Source organism: Alligator sinensis, unplaced genomic scaffold (genome assembly GCF_000455745.1).
Source record: "Alligator sinensis unplaced genomic scaffold, ASM45574v1 scaffold252_1, whole genome shotgun sequence".
Lineage (NCBI taxonomy): Eukaryota > Metazoa > Chordata > Crocodylia > Alligatoridae > Alligator > Alligator sinensis.
The window spans coordinates 70867-85942 of NW_005843216.1; the positions used below are offsets into that span (position 1 = coordinate 70867).

At 40.9% G+C, this 15076-nt stretch overlaps 1 protein-coding gene across 2 annotated transcripts in view; it reads left to right on the forward strand.

The window, feature by feature from the left end:
* The window catches only part of LOC102368918 (nuclear factor of activated T-cells, cytoplasmic 1-like), a 71402-nt gene extending 62693 nt beyond the window's left edge, over positions 1–8709 (forward strand). For both annotated transcript variants that reach the window (XM_025194467.1, XM_006037986.3), the window contains exon 4: positions 6201–8709. In XM_025194467.1, the coding sequence (XP_025050252.1) occupies positions 6201–6250 (50 nt within the window). In that variant the 3' untranslated portion in view covers positions 6251–8709. The remainder of the gene's footprint in view (positions 1–6200) is intronic.
* The last annotated feature ends 6367 nt before the right edge of the window (positions 8710–15076 follow it).

Below are 15076 nucleotides of genomic sequence, written 5' to 3' on the forward strand. Positions count from 1 at the left end.
TCCCAACAGTACTATATTATAGTGGATTTAATTAATTTACTGTGCCGTAATACTGGCATACATGTAGACAGTGATGCTTTATTGAAGAACTAATTAGTCAACTCTGCAGTAAAGCATACGTGTAGATGGCTCTATTGAGAACCATAGAAGAGCCTGAATAGAACAGTAATGGTATGGTGCTGTGGCACAGGCAGGACCAAAATCAGAAAGGACACTCCAGGGCCCCTACACCATGAATAGTGTAGAATGTGGCTCCCTTGCAGCCTCTACTCTAGTTTTTCTGGGACAGGATGCAGGGAGAAGGTAGGCACATTTAGTCACAACTAAGCAGACAGACTTCACGGTAGTAGAAATATTCCCCCATAGGAACCTTGACATGTTCATGGAACAAAAGGTTGAGGTTAGGGGGCTTTTATTTTTAATAAAGATAATACCAGGAGCAATATAATGGCACTGTCATCCTACCTTCTAAAGTCTCTGCAACTATATTTTTTCAGCACCGGAGGCTCTAAATTCATCTACCACTTTTGAGTCTCTTTCAAAACATTTGGCCCTTATTACATAGTCACAAATGAACATCATAAAACCACAGGAGATGCAGCATTCTTTGTGTACTGAAGAATTTACCACAGTAGTTTATGGGCCTATTTCATATTTGCATTATTCCTGTTTTACACTTGTGTGACTCCTTTGATTTGAATGGAATTATACCGTGCAATGGTGAATCAGAACCCATGTTGAATGTACTAGGAAAAGCAGAGTTTATTTTTGGAAGACCAGATATTTTATGAAAACAGAAACACCACAAAGTTATCTGTATTCAAAACAGTAGCCAAATAAAAGGAATGCAGAAGTTTGCAGAAAATAAGTCTACTGTTTTATTAGGCTTGATCTGAATCCATATTAAAGCTTCAGCATTTGAAGGTGATTCCATTTCCTATAAAGTTCACATCCATATAAGGAGTCCCTCTTTCTTTAAATATATCCGGTTGCCCTGTTTAAAGCAGGAACTCAAACTGTTGCATCAGTAAGATATTGATTTTGCTATTTAGTAAAACAAAAGTTTCCATTGCAAGGGCATTTTCAAGCAAAGTTAAATATAAAAAGAAAAAACTCCTTATTAAACTATATTGTGGTATAACAGCTCACCACATCCTGCTGCTGTGGCATCTGATGTTTAGCAAAGGAAAAGTTCCTCTTTCAGGCTTCTAACAGGTACAAAGGTCACGTGTTACCTGCATTTCTCAGCACTATTATTTTTTTGACTTGATGTCAGTGGAAAAGCTGAACATGAAGATGGAAAATATCAATTGAGGGAAGGCATTGTGGGGAACTGTAGGTGTTAACTACAAAAGTAACAATGCCCGCTCCCCCCAAAAAACCAGAAAAACAAACTAAAATCTGATGACAAATGTGCTGTAAATTTATCACGCTCAGCTTTTTGATATCAGATAGAAAGGGATGTGTTTTCTGCAGGAAGTGTTGTTCTAATCTGGGCACTAAAAATGAACACCCTAATTCTATTCTAAATTTACCATGGTATTACCTTGAGACTTTAAGCAAATGAGCTAATTTTAAGAGCCTTAGCTTCCACATTTATAAATTGGGTTTAATACACTTCTCACAAGAATACTAAGATTGTGTAATTTTAATTAATGTATGTAAAGCCTTGAAACTTTTAGTTGGAAAGTATTATGTGCACACAAACTATTACTACTCTTAGAATTAGGAACAGTCAGGTGCTCTGCATCATTTTAACCTACAGACCCAAGAATACTAAAAAAATTGAAGTCAAAGTAAACCAAAATGTTGCTTGTGCTACATAGATATATAAGCTGTTCCTTATATAGTGGGCCATCATATTGAAGTGACAGGTCTGTAGTCCAAAACCCGCCTATTCATGAGAGCAACAGGGTAAATCATTGAATATAGGATGAATTTTTGGTCCAACTAGAGGAGTCATTCCATCAGTGTTTAAATAGCTGAGGTGCATTTGGGAGAAGTTCTGTTTGTAACTAGGATGAGGGCTCTGTCAGTAACTTAATTTTTGCTTCAGCAGCATAAAGATCAAGCCTGCCAAAATGAAATATTGAAAAAATTGTTTGAAATTGAATTCAATATGTTTGAACCAAAAAGTAATGTTTTAGGGTTAAATTAAACATTTCATTTGACCTGTGTGGAAATTTTCATTTTATTTCAGAGGGTTTTTTTCAACCTTTTTTATATCAAAAAACAGATATAACTGAAATTTAACAAACAAAAAGCTTTTGGCTTTTTTTCCCCCTCAATTTCTTTTGGCCATACCTGTTCACTGAATTTAACTTACTTTCACAAGGAGATTTTTGTCAACCTGAAACTGCATTTATCAGCTAGTAAACCATTCTCCAAAAGTATTTGTACAGCCCAGTCCTGACACAAAAGCAGAGTTTTTACAAAAGATGCTAGAAACACATTGATGGAGGAAGTGAATAGATTTACTACTAGTCAATCACAGCAAGCACCACACAAAAGGGTATCACTTGGGTCCTAGACTGCACAAGCATGCTGAATGATTTCTGTCACTCCCACCCACTGAAGGGCATTCCCTCACAGGCTCAGGTGCATTAGTGGGCAGCAAGGGAAAGCCCACTCTTAGCATACTTCTGCTCTTTTTTCCCCTTTCATCTGTTCAGACAGATGGGTTTTTCAGCTGTATCTAAATTACTAGACTTACTAATTTACAATACTGACTGCTATGCAAGACAGGGATTCCTTCACATCTTGCCTTCCTCTTGTATTCTTTGTCAGCATCATTTCACATGACCTGGAAAGAGCCCACACTTTTAATTTATTCACTATTTAAAAGTGGTGAAATAAAGAGCCTCATTAAAAGGAGGTGATACTAGATGAGAGTGATGTAAAATCTTGCCACCAGCTACTGTCTTGGCCCCTTCACCTGCCTCAGTCCCATTTGTTTGTGAGATCAGGTTGTTTTCCAGTGGCAATGGATACACTATTGCAAGATTAAGCTATCTTTTGGGTATATGTTGATATGGTGAAGGGGATGTTATTAAGCAGATGTCTTTCTATATGAGGAAGCTGTGCTGGACTGTCACTCATAAAGACAGTGGAAGCTCAGCTACAATGAGAAAGTTGCACAGAATCTTCCCTAAAGTCAATAATACAGCTGCCAATGACTTTGATAGATCTCAAATGTGGTCCTGATAATATTAGGTCTCATTGTTGAGTTTAGGTAAAATAATAGAAAAGGATAGACATTTCATAGACATTAGGGGCTGAAAGGGACCCCGTGAGATCATCGAGTCCGGTCCCCCCCCCAGCCGCCATAGACAGCAAGTCAGCTGGGATCAAGTGACCCCAGCAAGAAATGCGTCCACATGTTTTTTGAAAGAGTCCAAAGTAGGTGCTTGTACCACCTCCGGGGGGAGTTTGTTCCAGACTGTGGCTGTGAGTCAGGAGAGTTGAGCTCCCAGATGGAAGGGCCTTGGTGGGTGACTTTGAAAAAATCACTTACCCTCTAGGGCAGCAGTTCCCAAACTGTGAGTCGCAACCCCATATGGGGTCACAACAACAGCAGGTGGGTCGCAGGGGTTGGGGACAGTGGGCTAGGAATGAGGGGCTATGCTAAGAACATGGGGTCATGCTGAGGAAAAGTTTGCTGTAGAGGTCAATAACATTTTCAAAGGCATTTAAGTGACTTAGGAGCTCACTCCTGTTTTTAAAAATGACTGTACTTGGGCTCTCAGGAACCTGTTCCCACTGAAAGTCAGTGTCCCCCAAAAATCAAAGGACAACTCAGTGCCTAAATCATTTTTGAAAATGGAACTTAGATTCCTAGGTAGTTTAGGTTATTTTCAAAATTTTCCCATAGTCAGTTTTTACTGCATTTAGAGCTTTCACTTGGAACTGTGTCTACACTTGCCTTGATATGACAAACTCCATGATATGACTTGCTTTTTCCCTGAAAATTAAGAGTCCTAGTCCTGGCTTTTGTCACTGCTTTTCTTTCCCCACGTCAGAAATGCCACTTACGTTACTTAACCTACCTCACAGAAACTTTGTGAGAATTCATCCTGAAGCTACATTGTGGGCGCATCTACTCATTCATTATTGTGCAGTAGGTACTGCACATTTAGTTTAGTACTTCCTTAATTAAGTACTAACTAAATGCACAGTAACTAGTAACTGCACAGTAGTGTGGGCAGACAGGTTTTTTTTGTGATGGTCGCTGCACAGAAGCCTAATAACACAGCTCAGTAGCTTATTAGGACAGTTTTTGACCGGCACACTATTGCACAGTGCTATCAGGCTGCCGCATAGTAAGCATCTCATGCAGATGTGCCCTGTATGTATAAAAATTAAGGTGCAGTTTGAATAGTGGCTTAGCATTATTCAGCACAGAAGAAACCTACAGGGAAAGTACACAAAGGTGAAACTTGATCTCTAGCCCTCAGGGGATTGTTTTCATTACCACATTTACATGGGGATGCTGCCACGTATTTTGTAGTGTACCTAATGCTGCTTTATGAGGTTTATCTTGACAGAAATGTCAGGAAGAAGTCTTCCCACAACAAAAGAGCACACTATTTGCATTCAAGGTTGAGGTTCGGTTCAGAAAACTGTCTTGACTTGAGAACCTGTAAACACTGTTGCATTATTATTCTACAAGGGGATGTGCAGACTAATTTCTTCTCACCAGTACTGGAGTTGCCATCTGAATCTGTTTCCATTGTTTTCTAATATAAAATATAAATTCCATGGTACTATCAAGAGAAAGAAGTATTTTGTCTTTACGTGTCATTTTCGTTCTGCTCTTAGTTTTCTGAAATAAATAGGTAATCACAAATACAACTGATGTTCCATTGCTATTGTAGGACATCTGTGTAAGTCAGCATCAAACAAACCACTGATCAGCTTCTGTGGCCCTAATCCTGACTGATTCCTGCATTGTTGTTACAAAATGTGCAATAGGTCTGAAGAAAAAACATGTTCGACAACTAATTGCTTCAGGAAGTTGATTTTAGACATGCTGGGCTCTTTCCAACAAACACATGGAGTTATCTGGACGGTAGTGAACAGCAGCCCACGAGCAAAGGAAAACTCCTGGTAGTTCCATGACGTGGGCTTGTGTTTCCCCTCCCAGTAAAGTTAGGAAAACTCAGAAGCAGTGACAGCCTTACTGATGGCATTCAGTCTATCTGGATGTAAATCAGGTGGTGGCAGTGGCTGCAGGGAGGTGGAGTGGAAATAAAAGGGATGTTGTGCAGTTCACTGTAGATGGCCTTTGCCAGGTTCAGTCATTTCCTGTCCATCTGCCAAAAATCACAAGCTGATAAATGGACATAATTTGAGTGTGGGAAACTATATGGCCTAATGAGCTACAGGGGAGGAAAGAATAAAAGAAGAGTCATAAGTAAAGAAAACAATACTTTATCAGTGGAGATGCAGTCTGACTGGCTGATGCTTAGATAATGGGCCTTGTTTATTCTTTTCTGCAACTTCTGGCCTAAAACTTAACTTGATCCTCCCCACCCCTCTGTCTTCATTGATAGGAGCAGAGGCCACACGTTCATGAGTGTTGATCAACATGAAAGGAAAGTGTATTTATTCATTTACCCATAGCAAGTACTGGACAAACACACCCGTTTCCTTTCATTTTTTTAATCATCCCACAGTGGAAAATTAGCATGTGTAGTCTTATTCTGCAGAGGCATCACAGCTTCAAGTGCTCAGCTCTGTAACTGGCAGGTTTGTGCCATGGCATTGTTGTGTCAAGAATACTAACATATAATCCTTCTGGCTATTTTTGTGGAATAGATCATTTATTCTAAAACTTTCGGTCATTCATTACTTTGAGCATCAGAGCCAGTTCCAGAGCAGATGAATGTTTTATTTGTAACTCGTTCAAAGTGCTAAATTTGTTTGACGCAATAAAAGACCCAAGATGCTGCTGTTCTTGTGATGTCTGGTTTCATACAGTGTTTAGCATGTTAATAACTTATGTTAATCCTGCTCTCTTGCACTTTGGTCAGCCTGTTTCAGCTATCTAATAATGAGTGTTATGCTTAATGTTGAAAATTATAGCAGAACTGTAAAGGAACTGATACAGATTTCTTTTAATCTATTTGACATAAGAAACAGTAATCATACCCAAGTTTAATTTTAATAATTCTTTTTTTTCTTGTGTTCTTTCTTTGCAGTAAATGAAATTATAAGGAATGACCTTTCCAGCACCAATGTCCATTCATAGCTTGCAATATTGGACTAGTTTGCAATCCACACACTTTTAGGTCAGCTGATATATCAGCTACAGCACAGTTACTAAATAAACTGAAGATATTACCTGGTACCACTCTGATCTTCCACCTTACTGAATGTTAGGAACTGAAGATTTACCTCTTGCTTACAAAGATGTAGCTCTTCGACCTCAACTGATGAAATATCTTCTTTAAAGAAAATCATCTCAAGAGGAAAAAAAAGGGAGGGAATAAACTGTTAAGATGGCGCATTTTTCTGGGATAAAACTAGGAAACCCAGAACTGATCCTTTTGGCACCACTGGAATACAACCCTGGAAGTGCCTTATTTTACCAGATTGTGGCATCAGGGCATTTTTTAATAGGCTTTGAGTTTGCTACCATAAAAGGTATTGGTAGGTGCATAACCTATAAAGCTTGCAATTCTGGAAATGGATGTTTTAAAAATCAAAGGACTGCCTATTGAAGGAGAAAGACACCCCTACTGAGAGTAAAATACCTTTGTGAATTCCAGAATTTCTTCAGCTTTTTCTCTGCTGTAATATACAGCCTGTTGCCTTATTCTCAGTGCATTTCAAGAGCCTCCCAATTTGTCATCTCAGCTCTTTCTTTTTTCATACTGTCTATATTATGTGCTAATGAATCATAGGATTGTTAGTAGTAGCATGTTAAGATTTTTATTTTAATCAGGCTTCAGTCATAGCACAAGTAAGTTGAGTAGCACAAAGTAATAAGGTTGATGGACAAAAAATGAAATCTATCTATTACATGATAGATGTATGTGTATGCATGTACATACATACTAGTATATATGCATATATTTATATATGACAAATAATATAGATGATTGCCTGCTGAGGGCACTGAATTTAGCAATAATTTCCATTACTGAGAATGCATTTCAGATCCAAGACAAATGTTTCAGCTACTTCAGTTGAGGGTCTGTTGCACCTATGACAGGTATGCATTGTCTTTCCTCATGCAGTTAAGCAAGCACTTTAGATAGTCAAAAAGGATGCATACAAAATACATATTATTTACCAAATGGAAAAATATGAACTAATGTAATTGTAAATACTAGTACGAAAGAGTTTAAAATATTTGTTCAGTTATAAGTTTATTATTCCGCAGAAGCCTTATAACTCTCTGCTACATGTACAAAAAAAATATTACCAAAAAAACAAAAGTTTCATATGCAGCGCTGTATAGTATGTTTTCTGATTAGCTAACGTTCACAGAGCACAGATAGGCATGTAGTGTAGCCTTTAACATTGTATTTTGTAAAATCAACAGCTTATTATATAACTAGCAACATCCTATTATTTCATATAACCCCCCCCCCCAAAAAGCATGGTTTAATTTAAAACTGTTTAACATTAATATTGTGCCTTAGGAATCAATGCCCCCTTCTGGAAATATGCCTAAACTACACCTCCATACTGAGGTGGCAACTATTTAGCCTCAAGGTAATGAGAATTGAACATGTTTCACAGGAAGTGAAAAACTCCTAAACATATTAAAATATTCTGTACAATTATGTCTTACTTTCTTTTCTTACACAAAATAAAAGCCATATTTGTCACATTTGCACATTACTGTGAAGACATCAGAATATAATATGGCGCTATGTACATATTATGCTGTTATTGGTCCTAATAGTAATCTGTTATTCCTCACCTGTTTAATCCAAGTTATTCACCCTGTATTAGAATTGTAGAAGTTGCATGAAAAAATTCATATAGACTGCCATATAAAAAATAAAAAGTTTGACAGATGTCAGCTTAATGTGTAGCTAGAAATTAGATCCAATAAAGCAAAATGTTTTGCTGGAAGCTAGTCTTAGAGTGGTTCATTTTATGTTATCTTGACAAATCTTCCTCTCTCATATAAAATAAGCATTTTCTCATTACATACATACATACATACATACACACGTTTATATGTATGTATCTCACAAGTGCTTCTATTTGAAGCTGTTTCCATCCTGTTTCATCCTGCTAATATAATCATCTTAATATGGAAGTAAACATTTCTTCTCAACAGAATCACTCCTCTTTTCCTTCCCCCCCCCCTCCCTTCACATTTAAAAAACATTGCTGCCAAGGAGTGAAACTGATATATGCTATAATCTCTGCTTGTGTTCTGTCTACTTCAGAAATGTCAAGAAAGCATGAGTGGAGGAGCCTCTGGATATGCCAAAGCATTTTTTATTCATTTAGAGAAATATCCTGGGTGAGGCTTTGACCACACACATATACACACACAGCACAGTGTTTGCATTTCAGCAATAATTTGAGCAAAATAATCAACTGTATATTTTAGATATGTTGCACCAACTCTGTCAGTTTTCTTTAAGCTATTTTAAAAACAAAATTTGTTACTTTTAAGCCTGACTAATGGAAGATTATGCATATCTTGTATATGTATTCATAAAATAAAAAAGGAAAGCATAATTTGTCCCCTTATGAGAATGTTACCTTGTTTTTGTTTGTGTGTCTCGGCTGTTGATTTCACTTTTAACTTTTTGTTTCACTAATTCTTATGGAAAAAATGGGTCTGAACACAGCAATTATTTTCCTGGGAAACAACTGTGACTATGTACAATATACACTTTGTATGTATGTTTAAAAAGTCAACAAAGCCAATTTTCTTTTTCCCCACTGGTGATTTGCACTCTTTAAAGAGCAAAACAATTAGTACAGTATTATCTTAGTGATACAATAGTTATATCTTTATTGCATTAAATGAGCAGTATTCTTCTCTGTTACACCCATGAAAATTTTTTGAAGGCCAGGGACTTTTGAGAGAAGGATTGGGACCCACTGGGTTGCAGACTGTTGCTAATATGTGAAGAGATACTGCCCATGGATTTAGTGGAATGAGTTAACCTTGCCAGGAGCAAGGATATATAGGCTCTGTATTATGGTATCTAATATCTAATTAATGGGGAGGCAGGTTCCTGGAAAAAACTAAGCAGTTGTGAACTCAAACAAGCTTCATCCAAATGCTCTAGGTTGTCTCAGCAGGTGCTGCATTTGCATGTAATAGTATGTAATAATGAACCAAATGTAAACTCTGAAGATACTGATATAAGTCCCTTTGGATGCATCTACACGTGCTATTAGTCTGCAGAAATAAACTCTGGCACAATTTGCACCAGAGTTAGTTGCTCCCCTTTACATGTGTGCCTGGGACTGCAGCTTATTGAGCCAGGGCAGAGCAGCTTCAGGTTGGCAGGGGGCCCGGGTGTCAGCCCTGGGCTGCAGGTAGTGGCATTGAGTGGTGAAAGGGCTGACTGGGGCACAAAGGTGCTACAGTGCAGGGCTATCCAGCAGGCAGGCCCCCATAATTTAGCACCCTCTGCCCTGGCCAATTCTTGTCACAGTCTACATGTGCATTTGATTGCACGTAAGCACTCTACCATAAGATAGTACTGTCGCCATCCATACTATCTTATGGCAGAGTTAATTAATCTACTGAGCCCTAATACAAGTGCACACATAGACTGTGATGCTTTACTGCAGAGCTAATAGTCTACTCCACGGTAAAATTCACATGGAAATGCACCCTTTGGCTGCATCCACACAAGTATGGACATTTGTTTCCCTGGGGACAAGAAACAGTGGCACACCTTGCCACGCTGGGCTGGTCCAGCAGCCTTACCTGGGGTCCTGGGGGCCTCCTGGTGCTCCAGCAGCAACAATCCTGCCTCTCAGAGCCTGGCCAAAAGCCAGAGCATGGCTCCAGTTGGCCAGGCTTCAGTTTTGAGCGGCACGTGCTGCCTCCGCATGCACCACTCCACTTTTTTTTTAATGCGGTGCTACCTTGCAGTGCTGCTACCTTGCAGCACAGAGAACAGCTGAGTGTGCAGTATGTGGCACCACAGACATGTTTGCAGCACCACATACTGCACAGCCACACTCGTCTGGATGCAGGCTTTGAGTTTATTTTACAGCAGAGATTAATTATGAAAGATACACAATGCACCATACCTTGCACCTTGATTCAGAAAAGGCTTGAAGCATGTGAAAAGGAATAGATTTAAGCACAAGCTGAAGAACTTCCTGAATCAGAACCTGTCCTTGGTTTACGTTTGTCTTCATATCAGAAAAGAATGATACCTATCTTATGGGATAGTCAGCCTTCTCCTCTTCCTCTTGAAGCCAGTGTCAAAACCCAGTAGACAGGATAGGACTAACTGCTATTAAATCTCAGCTGCTGACATGAACTGCTTCTGTGACACTGGGCAAATCTCTGTTTGTTCCCCCATCTGTACAATTGAAATTATGCTTTACTCCATGGGATGACTGCTTGTAAGACTCTTCCAAGATGGAAAGCACAAAATACTCTATTAAAAATCCCTGCTGCCTGTTTGCAATTGTGGCACCGGTTCATACACAGCGCAAACGTCTGGTCACAGAGTGACTACATCTGAGTGACATGTTCTGATCACAACACTCTCTGGCTTTGCATAAACTCTCTTTTCTTTTCTTTTCTTTTCTTTTCCACAAATCCCCAAGTCATAATCCAGACCCAGCCATGTCGGCATTGGCCACACCTTGACCATAACTCTAGAGGCAAAAAATACAGTCTAACACATTCTTAGCTGACTACATTCATTCATAACCAAAGTGTAAGGTGAATCCCACACAGCCATCTGGTACTGTTTGACTAAATATACTTGCTGGAATTGCTCCTTCCAGATTTTCCTCCACACAGTTGAAAATGGCAAATTTCAAGTAGTTAAATTTCTTGGATAACTCTTAACTGCCACGAAGCTAAACTTTCCTCTACCAAGTGTGTAATTCTGTTGCATTCATCTTTGTAATATTACTGAATTTGTCTCTGTTAAAGCAAAACAACTATCCTTCCAGAAAAGCATTGTGGAGGCAAGATAATTTGAGGACAGCAGCACAAGCTTCTTTCTGTTCCTGTCATGTTTTAAATTCATGTAAAGATCACTGACAGGATTGCTAGTCAAAAAAATGATAGTTCCAGTTTTTCTAACACACATATGTCCAACAACCAGGTCAATCCCCTGTCATTTTTTTCACTTGCCTGCGTTATGTTTTTCTTTGTTGCTGTCCAAGGATTTTTCTTTAAGTTCTTTGAGCCTGCTTGGAGAAAAGGTTTTGATTCTCCCCTTTTCAGGTGGCCAAATCATTTGTTCAGAGCAGATCAGTACCAGATTCTCATGCTGTTGGATTTAATTATCAGCCATTCTTGACTCCAAAACCAACTTTACTTTTAGCCAATGAAAATGTGTTTTTGGGTTGTGCAAACTTGATATTTTACAGCTAAAAAGGGCTGATTTCAGATCTAAGCCAACTGCTAATAGTGGCATGGTATGATATGCCATGTGCATCTCAGCTTTTGGTCATTACACCAGAGCTGCTTATCAGAGCTCTCATTTAGCCTCCTTGAATTATAGGCAAACAGTTATTTTATCGTTCAAATGTCCTGTAAATTCAACTTTGGGCACATTAGAGGATCCCATTGTAAAATTTTGGCAGGTGAGGCCAAGTATTCTCCTCGCACCTTCCACGACTTAGAAACATCTTCAATCACATATGGAGCTTTTGTATCCCATATGTTGCTCTGTGTCACTGAGCAACTGCTTCTAGGGTGAAGGTAATCTACAAATAGCCATGGTAGATATTAATTGCAAAACTCCAGTTTGTGACTACATATGTACATGTCCTGTAGCTTGAGGGGCAGAGTTTTTCAAATTTGCCTTTATCTTGCTTCCACTTCCCTTGTCCTTAGAGTGACTAGGTGCTGGGCTAGTGGTATAGGCCATGACCAGGCATTCATTTCTACTGGTAGAAATCTTTCCAGGAGAGGGAGCAATACAGATGTTCAGCCTACAGCTGCCCCCTCTCTACTAACCACTGTGCTTTTACCAAACCAGGTGATCCCAGTCTGGGAAAAGCTTGGGGAGCAGTGGCTACTCTACTCCTGCTGGTCCCCAGGGAGGTTGTAGTGGCAGGAAAAGACTCGCCACACCTTCTCCAACCCAGTATCCGGGGAACAGGCAGGGAGTAGCCTCCTCTGCTCCACTCCCAATCTCCAGGAACAGAGAGGAGGACACAGTGAGTCAAAGCCCCCAGCCTGTTCCCCAAGCAGCAGCAGCTGCACCCCTCCCCTACTGGACCAGTCCAGGAGAGAAGACCAGGGGGAACAAACCTCCCGAATTGCTCTCCAGACCCAGGACCCTGATCTAGGGAGTGGAGGAGGGAGCACCCATCTCCAAGGAGGGACAGGAGAAGTAGGGCAATGTCCCCCATGCCCTCTCCAAACTGGGTGACCCTACTCTGGGGAAGTCATGGAAGTCTTCTCCACCCTAATTTCTCTCAGTACTAGGGTGATCCCAGTCCTAGGAAGGGTGCAGGGAGCATTTCCTGCCACTCAGCAGCTCCTGGTCTATGGGAGGACGCTAGTGGTAAGAAAGTGTACAGGTGTTCTTTCCTGTGGGAGAAACTTGATGAAGCATGTGTGTTTGTGGTTTCTATGCAGTGATTCTCCGTGTAGAAACCTAATGCATATACATGGTCATAGTTCTGCTACTGACCCACAGCTCATCTCTGCTCACCAGAGAATTTCTGCAGCTAGAAATCCCGTTTCCCTTTGTCACTTCTATGCTAGAAACCTGGAGAGAGCTCATATCAGAGTCGCTCAGGCAGACTTACACAACCAAAACCAATGCAGGGGCAAGGATTGGTGCTCTGCTACCCAATTCAGGGAAAGGGTAAAGGCATTCAACATCTCCTGGCTTCAGTAGGTGGGTGTGCCTGCCTGTCTGGTCCAAGACTAGCTGCCCATCTTGGTTGAGTAGGCATACACTACCATATAAAAGACACACGAAGCAGTCATTGAGGCCGCATACACACAAGCGTGGATGTTTGTTTCCCCAAGGACAAGAAGCAGCAGCACACCTTGTGCCACTGCTACTTGTCCCTGGGGAACGCCTGTGCTATACACCCTCTGGTGCATGGCAGGTTACTCTGGGTGGGGTAGGGGATGCTGGGGCCTGCACTGGGCTGACCCCAGCAGCCTTACCTGGGGTCCTGGGGCCTCCTGAGGCTGCAACAGCAGTGATCCTGCTGCTCAGAGCCTGGCTGGCAACCAGAGCATGGCTCTGGCCATCCAGACTCCAGTTTTGGGCAGCATGCACTGCCCCCGTGTGCGCTGCTCCACTTTTTTGAGGGGCAGGGGTTTTTTTACCCCTGGATCTCCCGGCCTGAGAAGTTATTGATATGACGCTATAATAGACCATGAAAGAACAGGCTTGGTGCTTCTGAATTGCCCAGTCCACAACACCAGAAATGTTTCTGAAAGGAGTGGGAAAGAGGGAAATCAGACCATTTTTTGAACACATGGGTGTAGTTTGTTCCCAACATCCCAAGTACAGACAGAGGGTGCAAGTGGAAGAGGAACAGGAAAAACCCTGGTCATATCCTGTTCACGCTCCCTTTCAGCATCCACCCTCTGCCACTGCGAGACATAGGATACTTGGCAAGATAGGCCCATGGTCTGGCCTAGTAAATGGCAGTGGTTATGTTCTCATCCTCTTATGGTCCTCATCTGTAAGATGCCCTTTCAGATCTCATTCTGAATACACCAATCATCTGGGCTGGTTCATATATGGTATTTTATCCCTGTCGAAATTCTCCCTCTCCTTTCATGTGACTTTTATCCCTGCATCCCATTAACAAAATATATTTTGTTTCTTCTAAATCTAAATCGAATAGCCCTCTGTGAGCTAGGCTTCCACGTTGGTCTCAGCTCTGAAAGGGCCTCAAGACCTATCAACCAATGCCAAAACAAGGCATGTGCAACATGTGCCCTCACAAGGGTTCAGGGGCACAAAAAAGGAGAGAGTCAAATCATGAGCACATGTGATTCAGTAAAATAATGAATGCACTCACATGTGCACTGAAGCCTAATCACTGTGGTAACTCTCACATGATGAGATGCATGCAGACATCCCACTCTGTACTGCGCACAGGGCCCCCAACATCCCTGCAGCAAGAGCAGCCAATGAACCTTTAGACGTTCTGAAACGAACTGACCGGACTACTGCCCTCCACTGGGTAAATCAGATTGGCTCAACTTCCCAGATGCTGTATTGCTAACTCTCTCTATGATGTGTGTCTACCTCAAAACCTCATGCTTTTGAGCAGGAGCATCTGAATTCTATCCTTCCTCTGACCAGTGAAAAACCATGAATTTCCTCCTGGCCCAGAAGGTTGTTAGTGTAGAATGTATCTGATACTTAGGCCGTATTGTTTGACTTGAGCTGAGTCAAAGGGAGAGAGAGGACAGCAGTCAACCTCACATCAGGCAAAAATTATGACAGTGGTATGAACCTGGTACAACAGCTTGTTCATAGATGCAGCTGACTCTGAAGAAGCCAAAGGAAACAGGGCTACTACAGCAAAGCTGACTCTGGAGCAGCTTTAGGAAAGTTCTAAATGACAAGACCAGTCAACTGTTGTGTGGGCCCTCACTTTTAGAAAAAGACAGGCATCCAGACCTAAAACTGGTATCAGCAAGAAGTAAGAAACTGAAACCTCTGCTGTCATCATAGAACAACTGTTCTTCTACATGCCTTTATGCCAGTGCCAGTCTTTGAACGTGACAAGTATGCCACCACACAGAAATTTCACCATGGTAGCAATACTGCATGTGCAGCCACCTAAAACTGCCCAGTGTCAACAGAGAGAGAGAGATTAGAGTGGATACTCTCCCAAGAGGAAGGTGACCTTTTGGAAAGGGAAACCTAAATATGCACCTAAACGTCTTCTCAGTGTTCTGAAA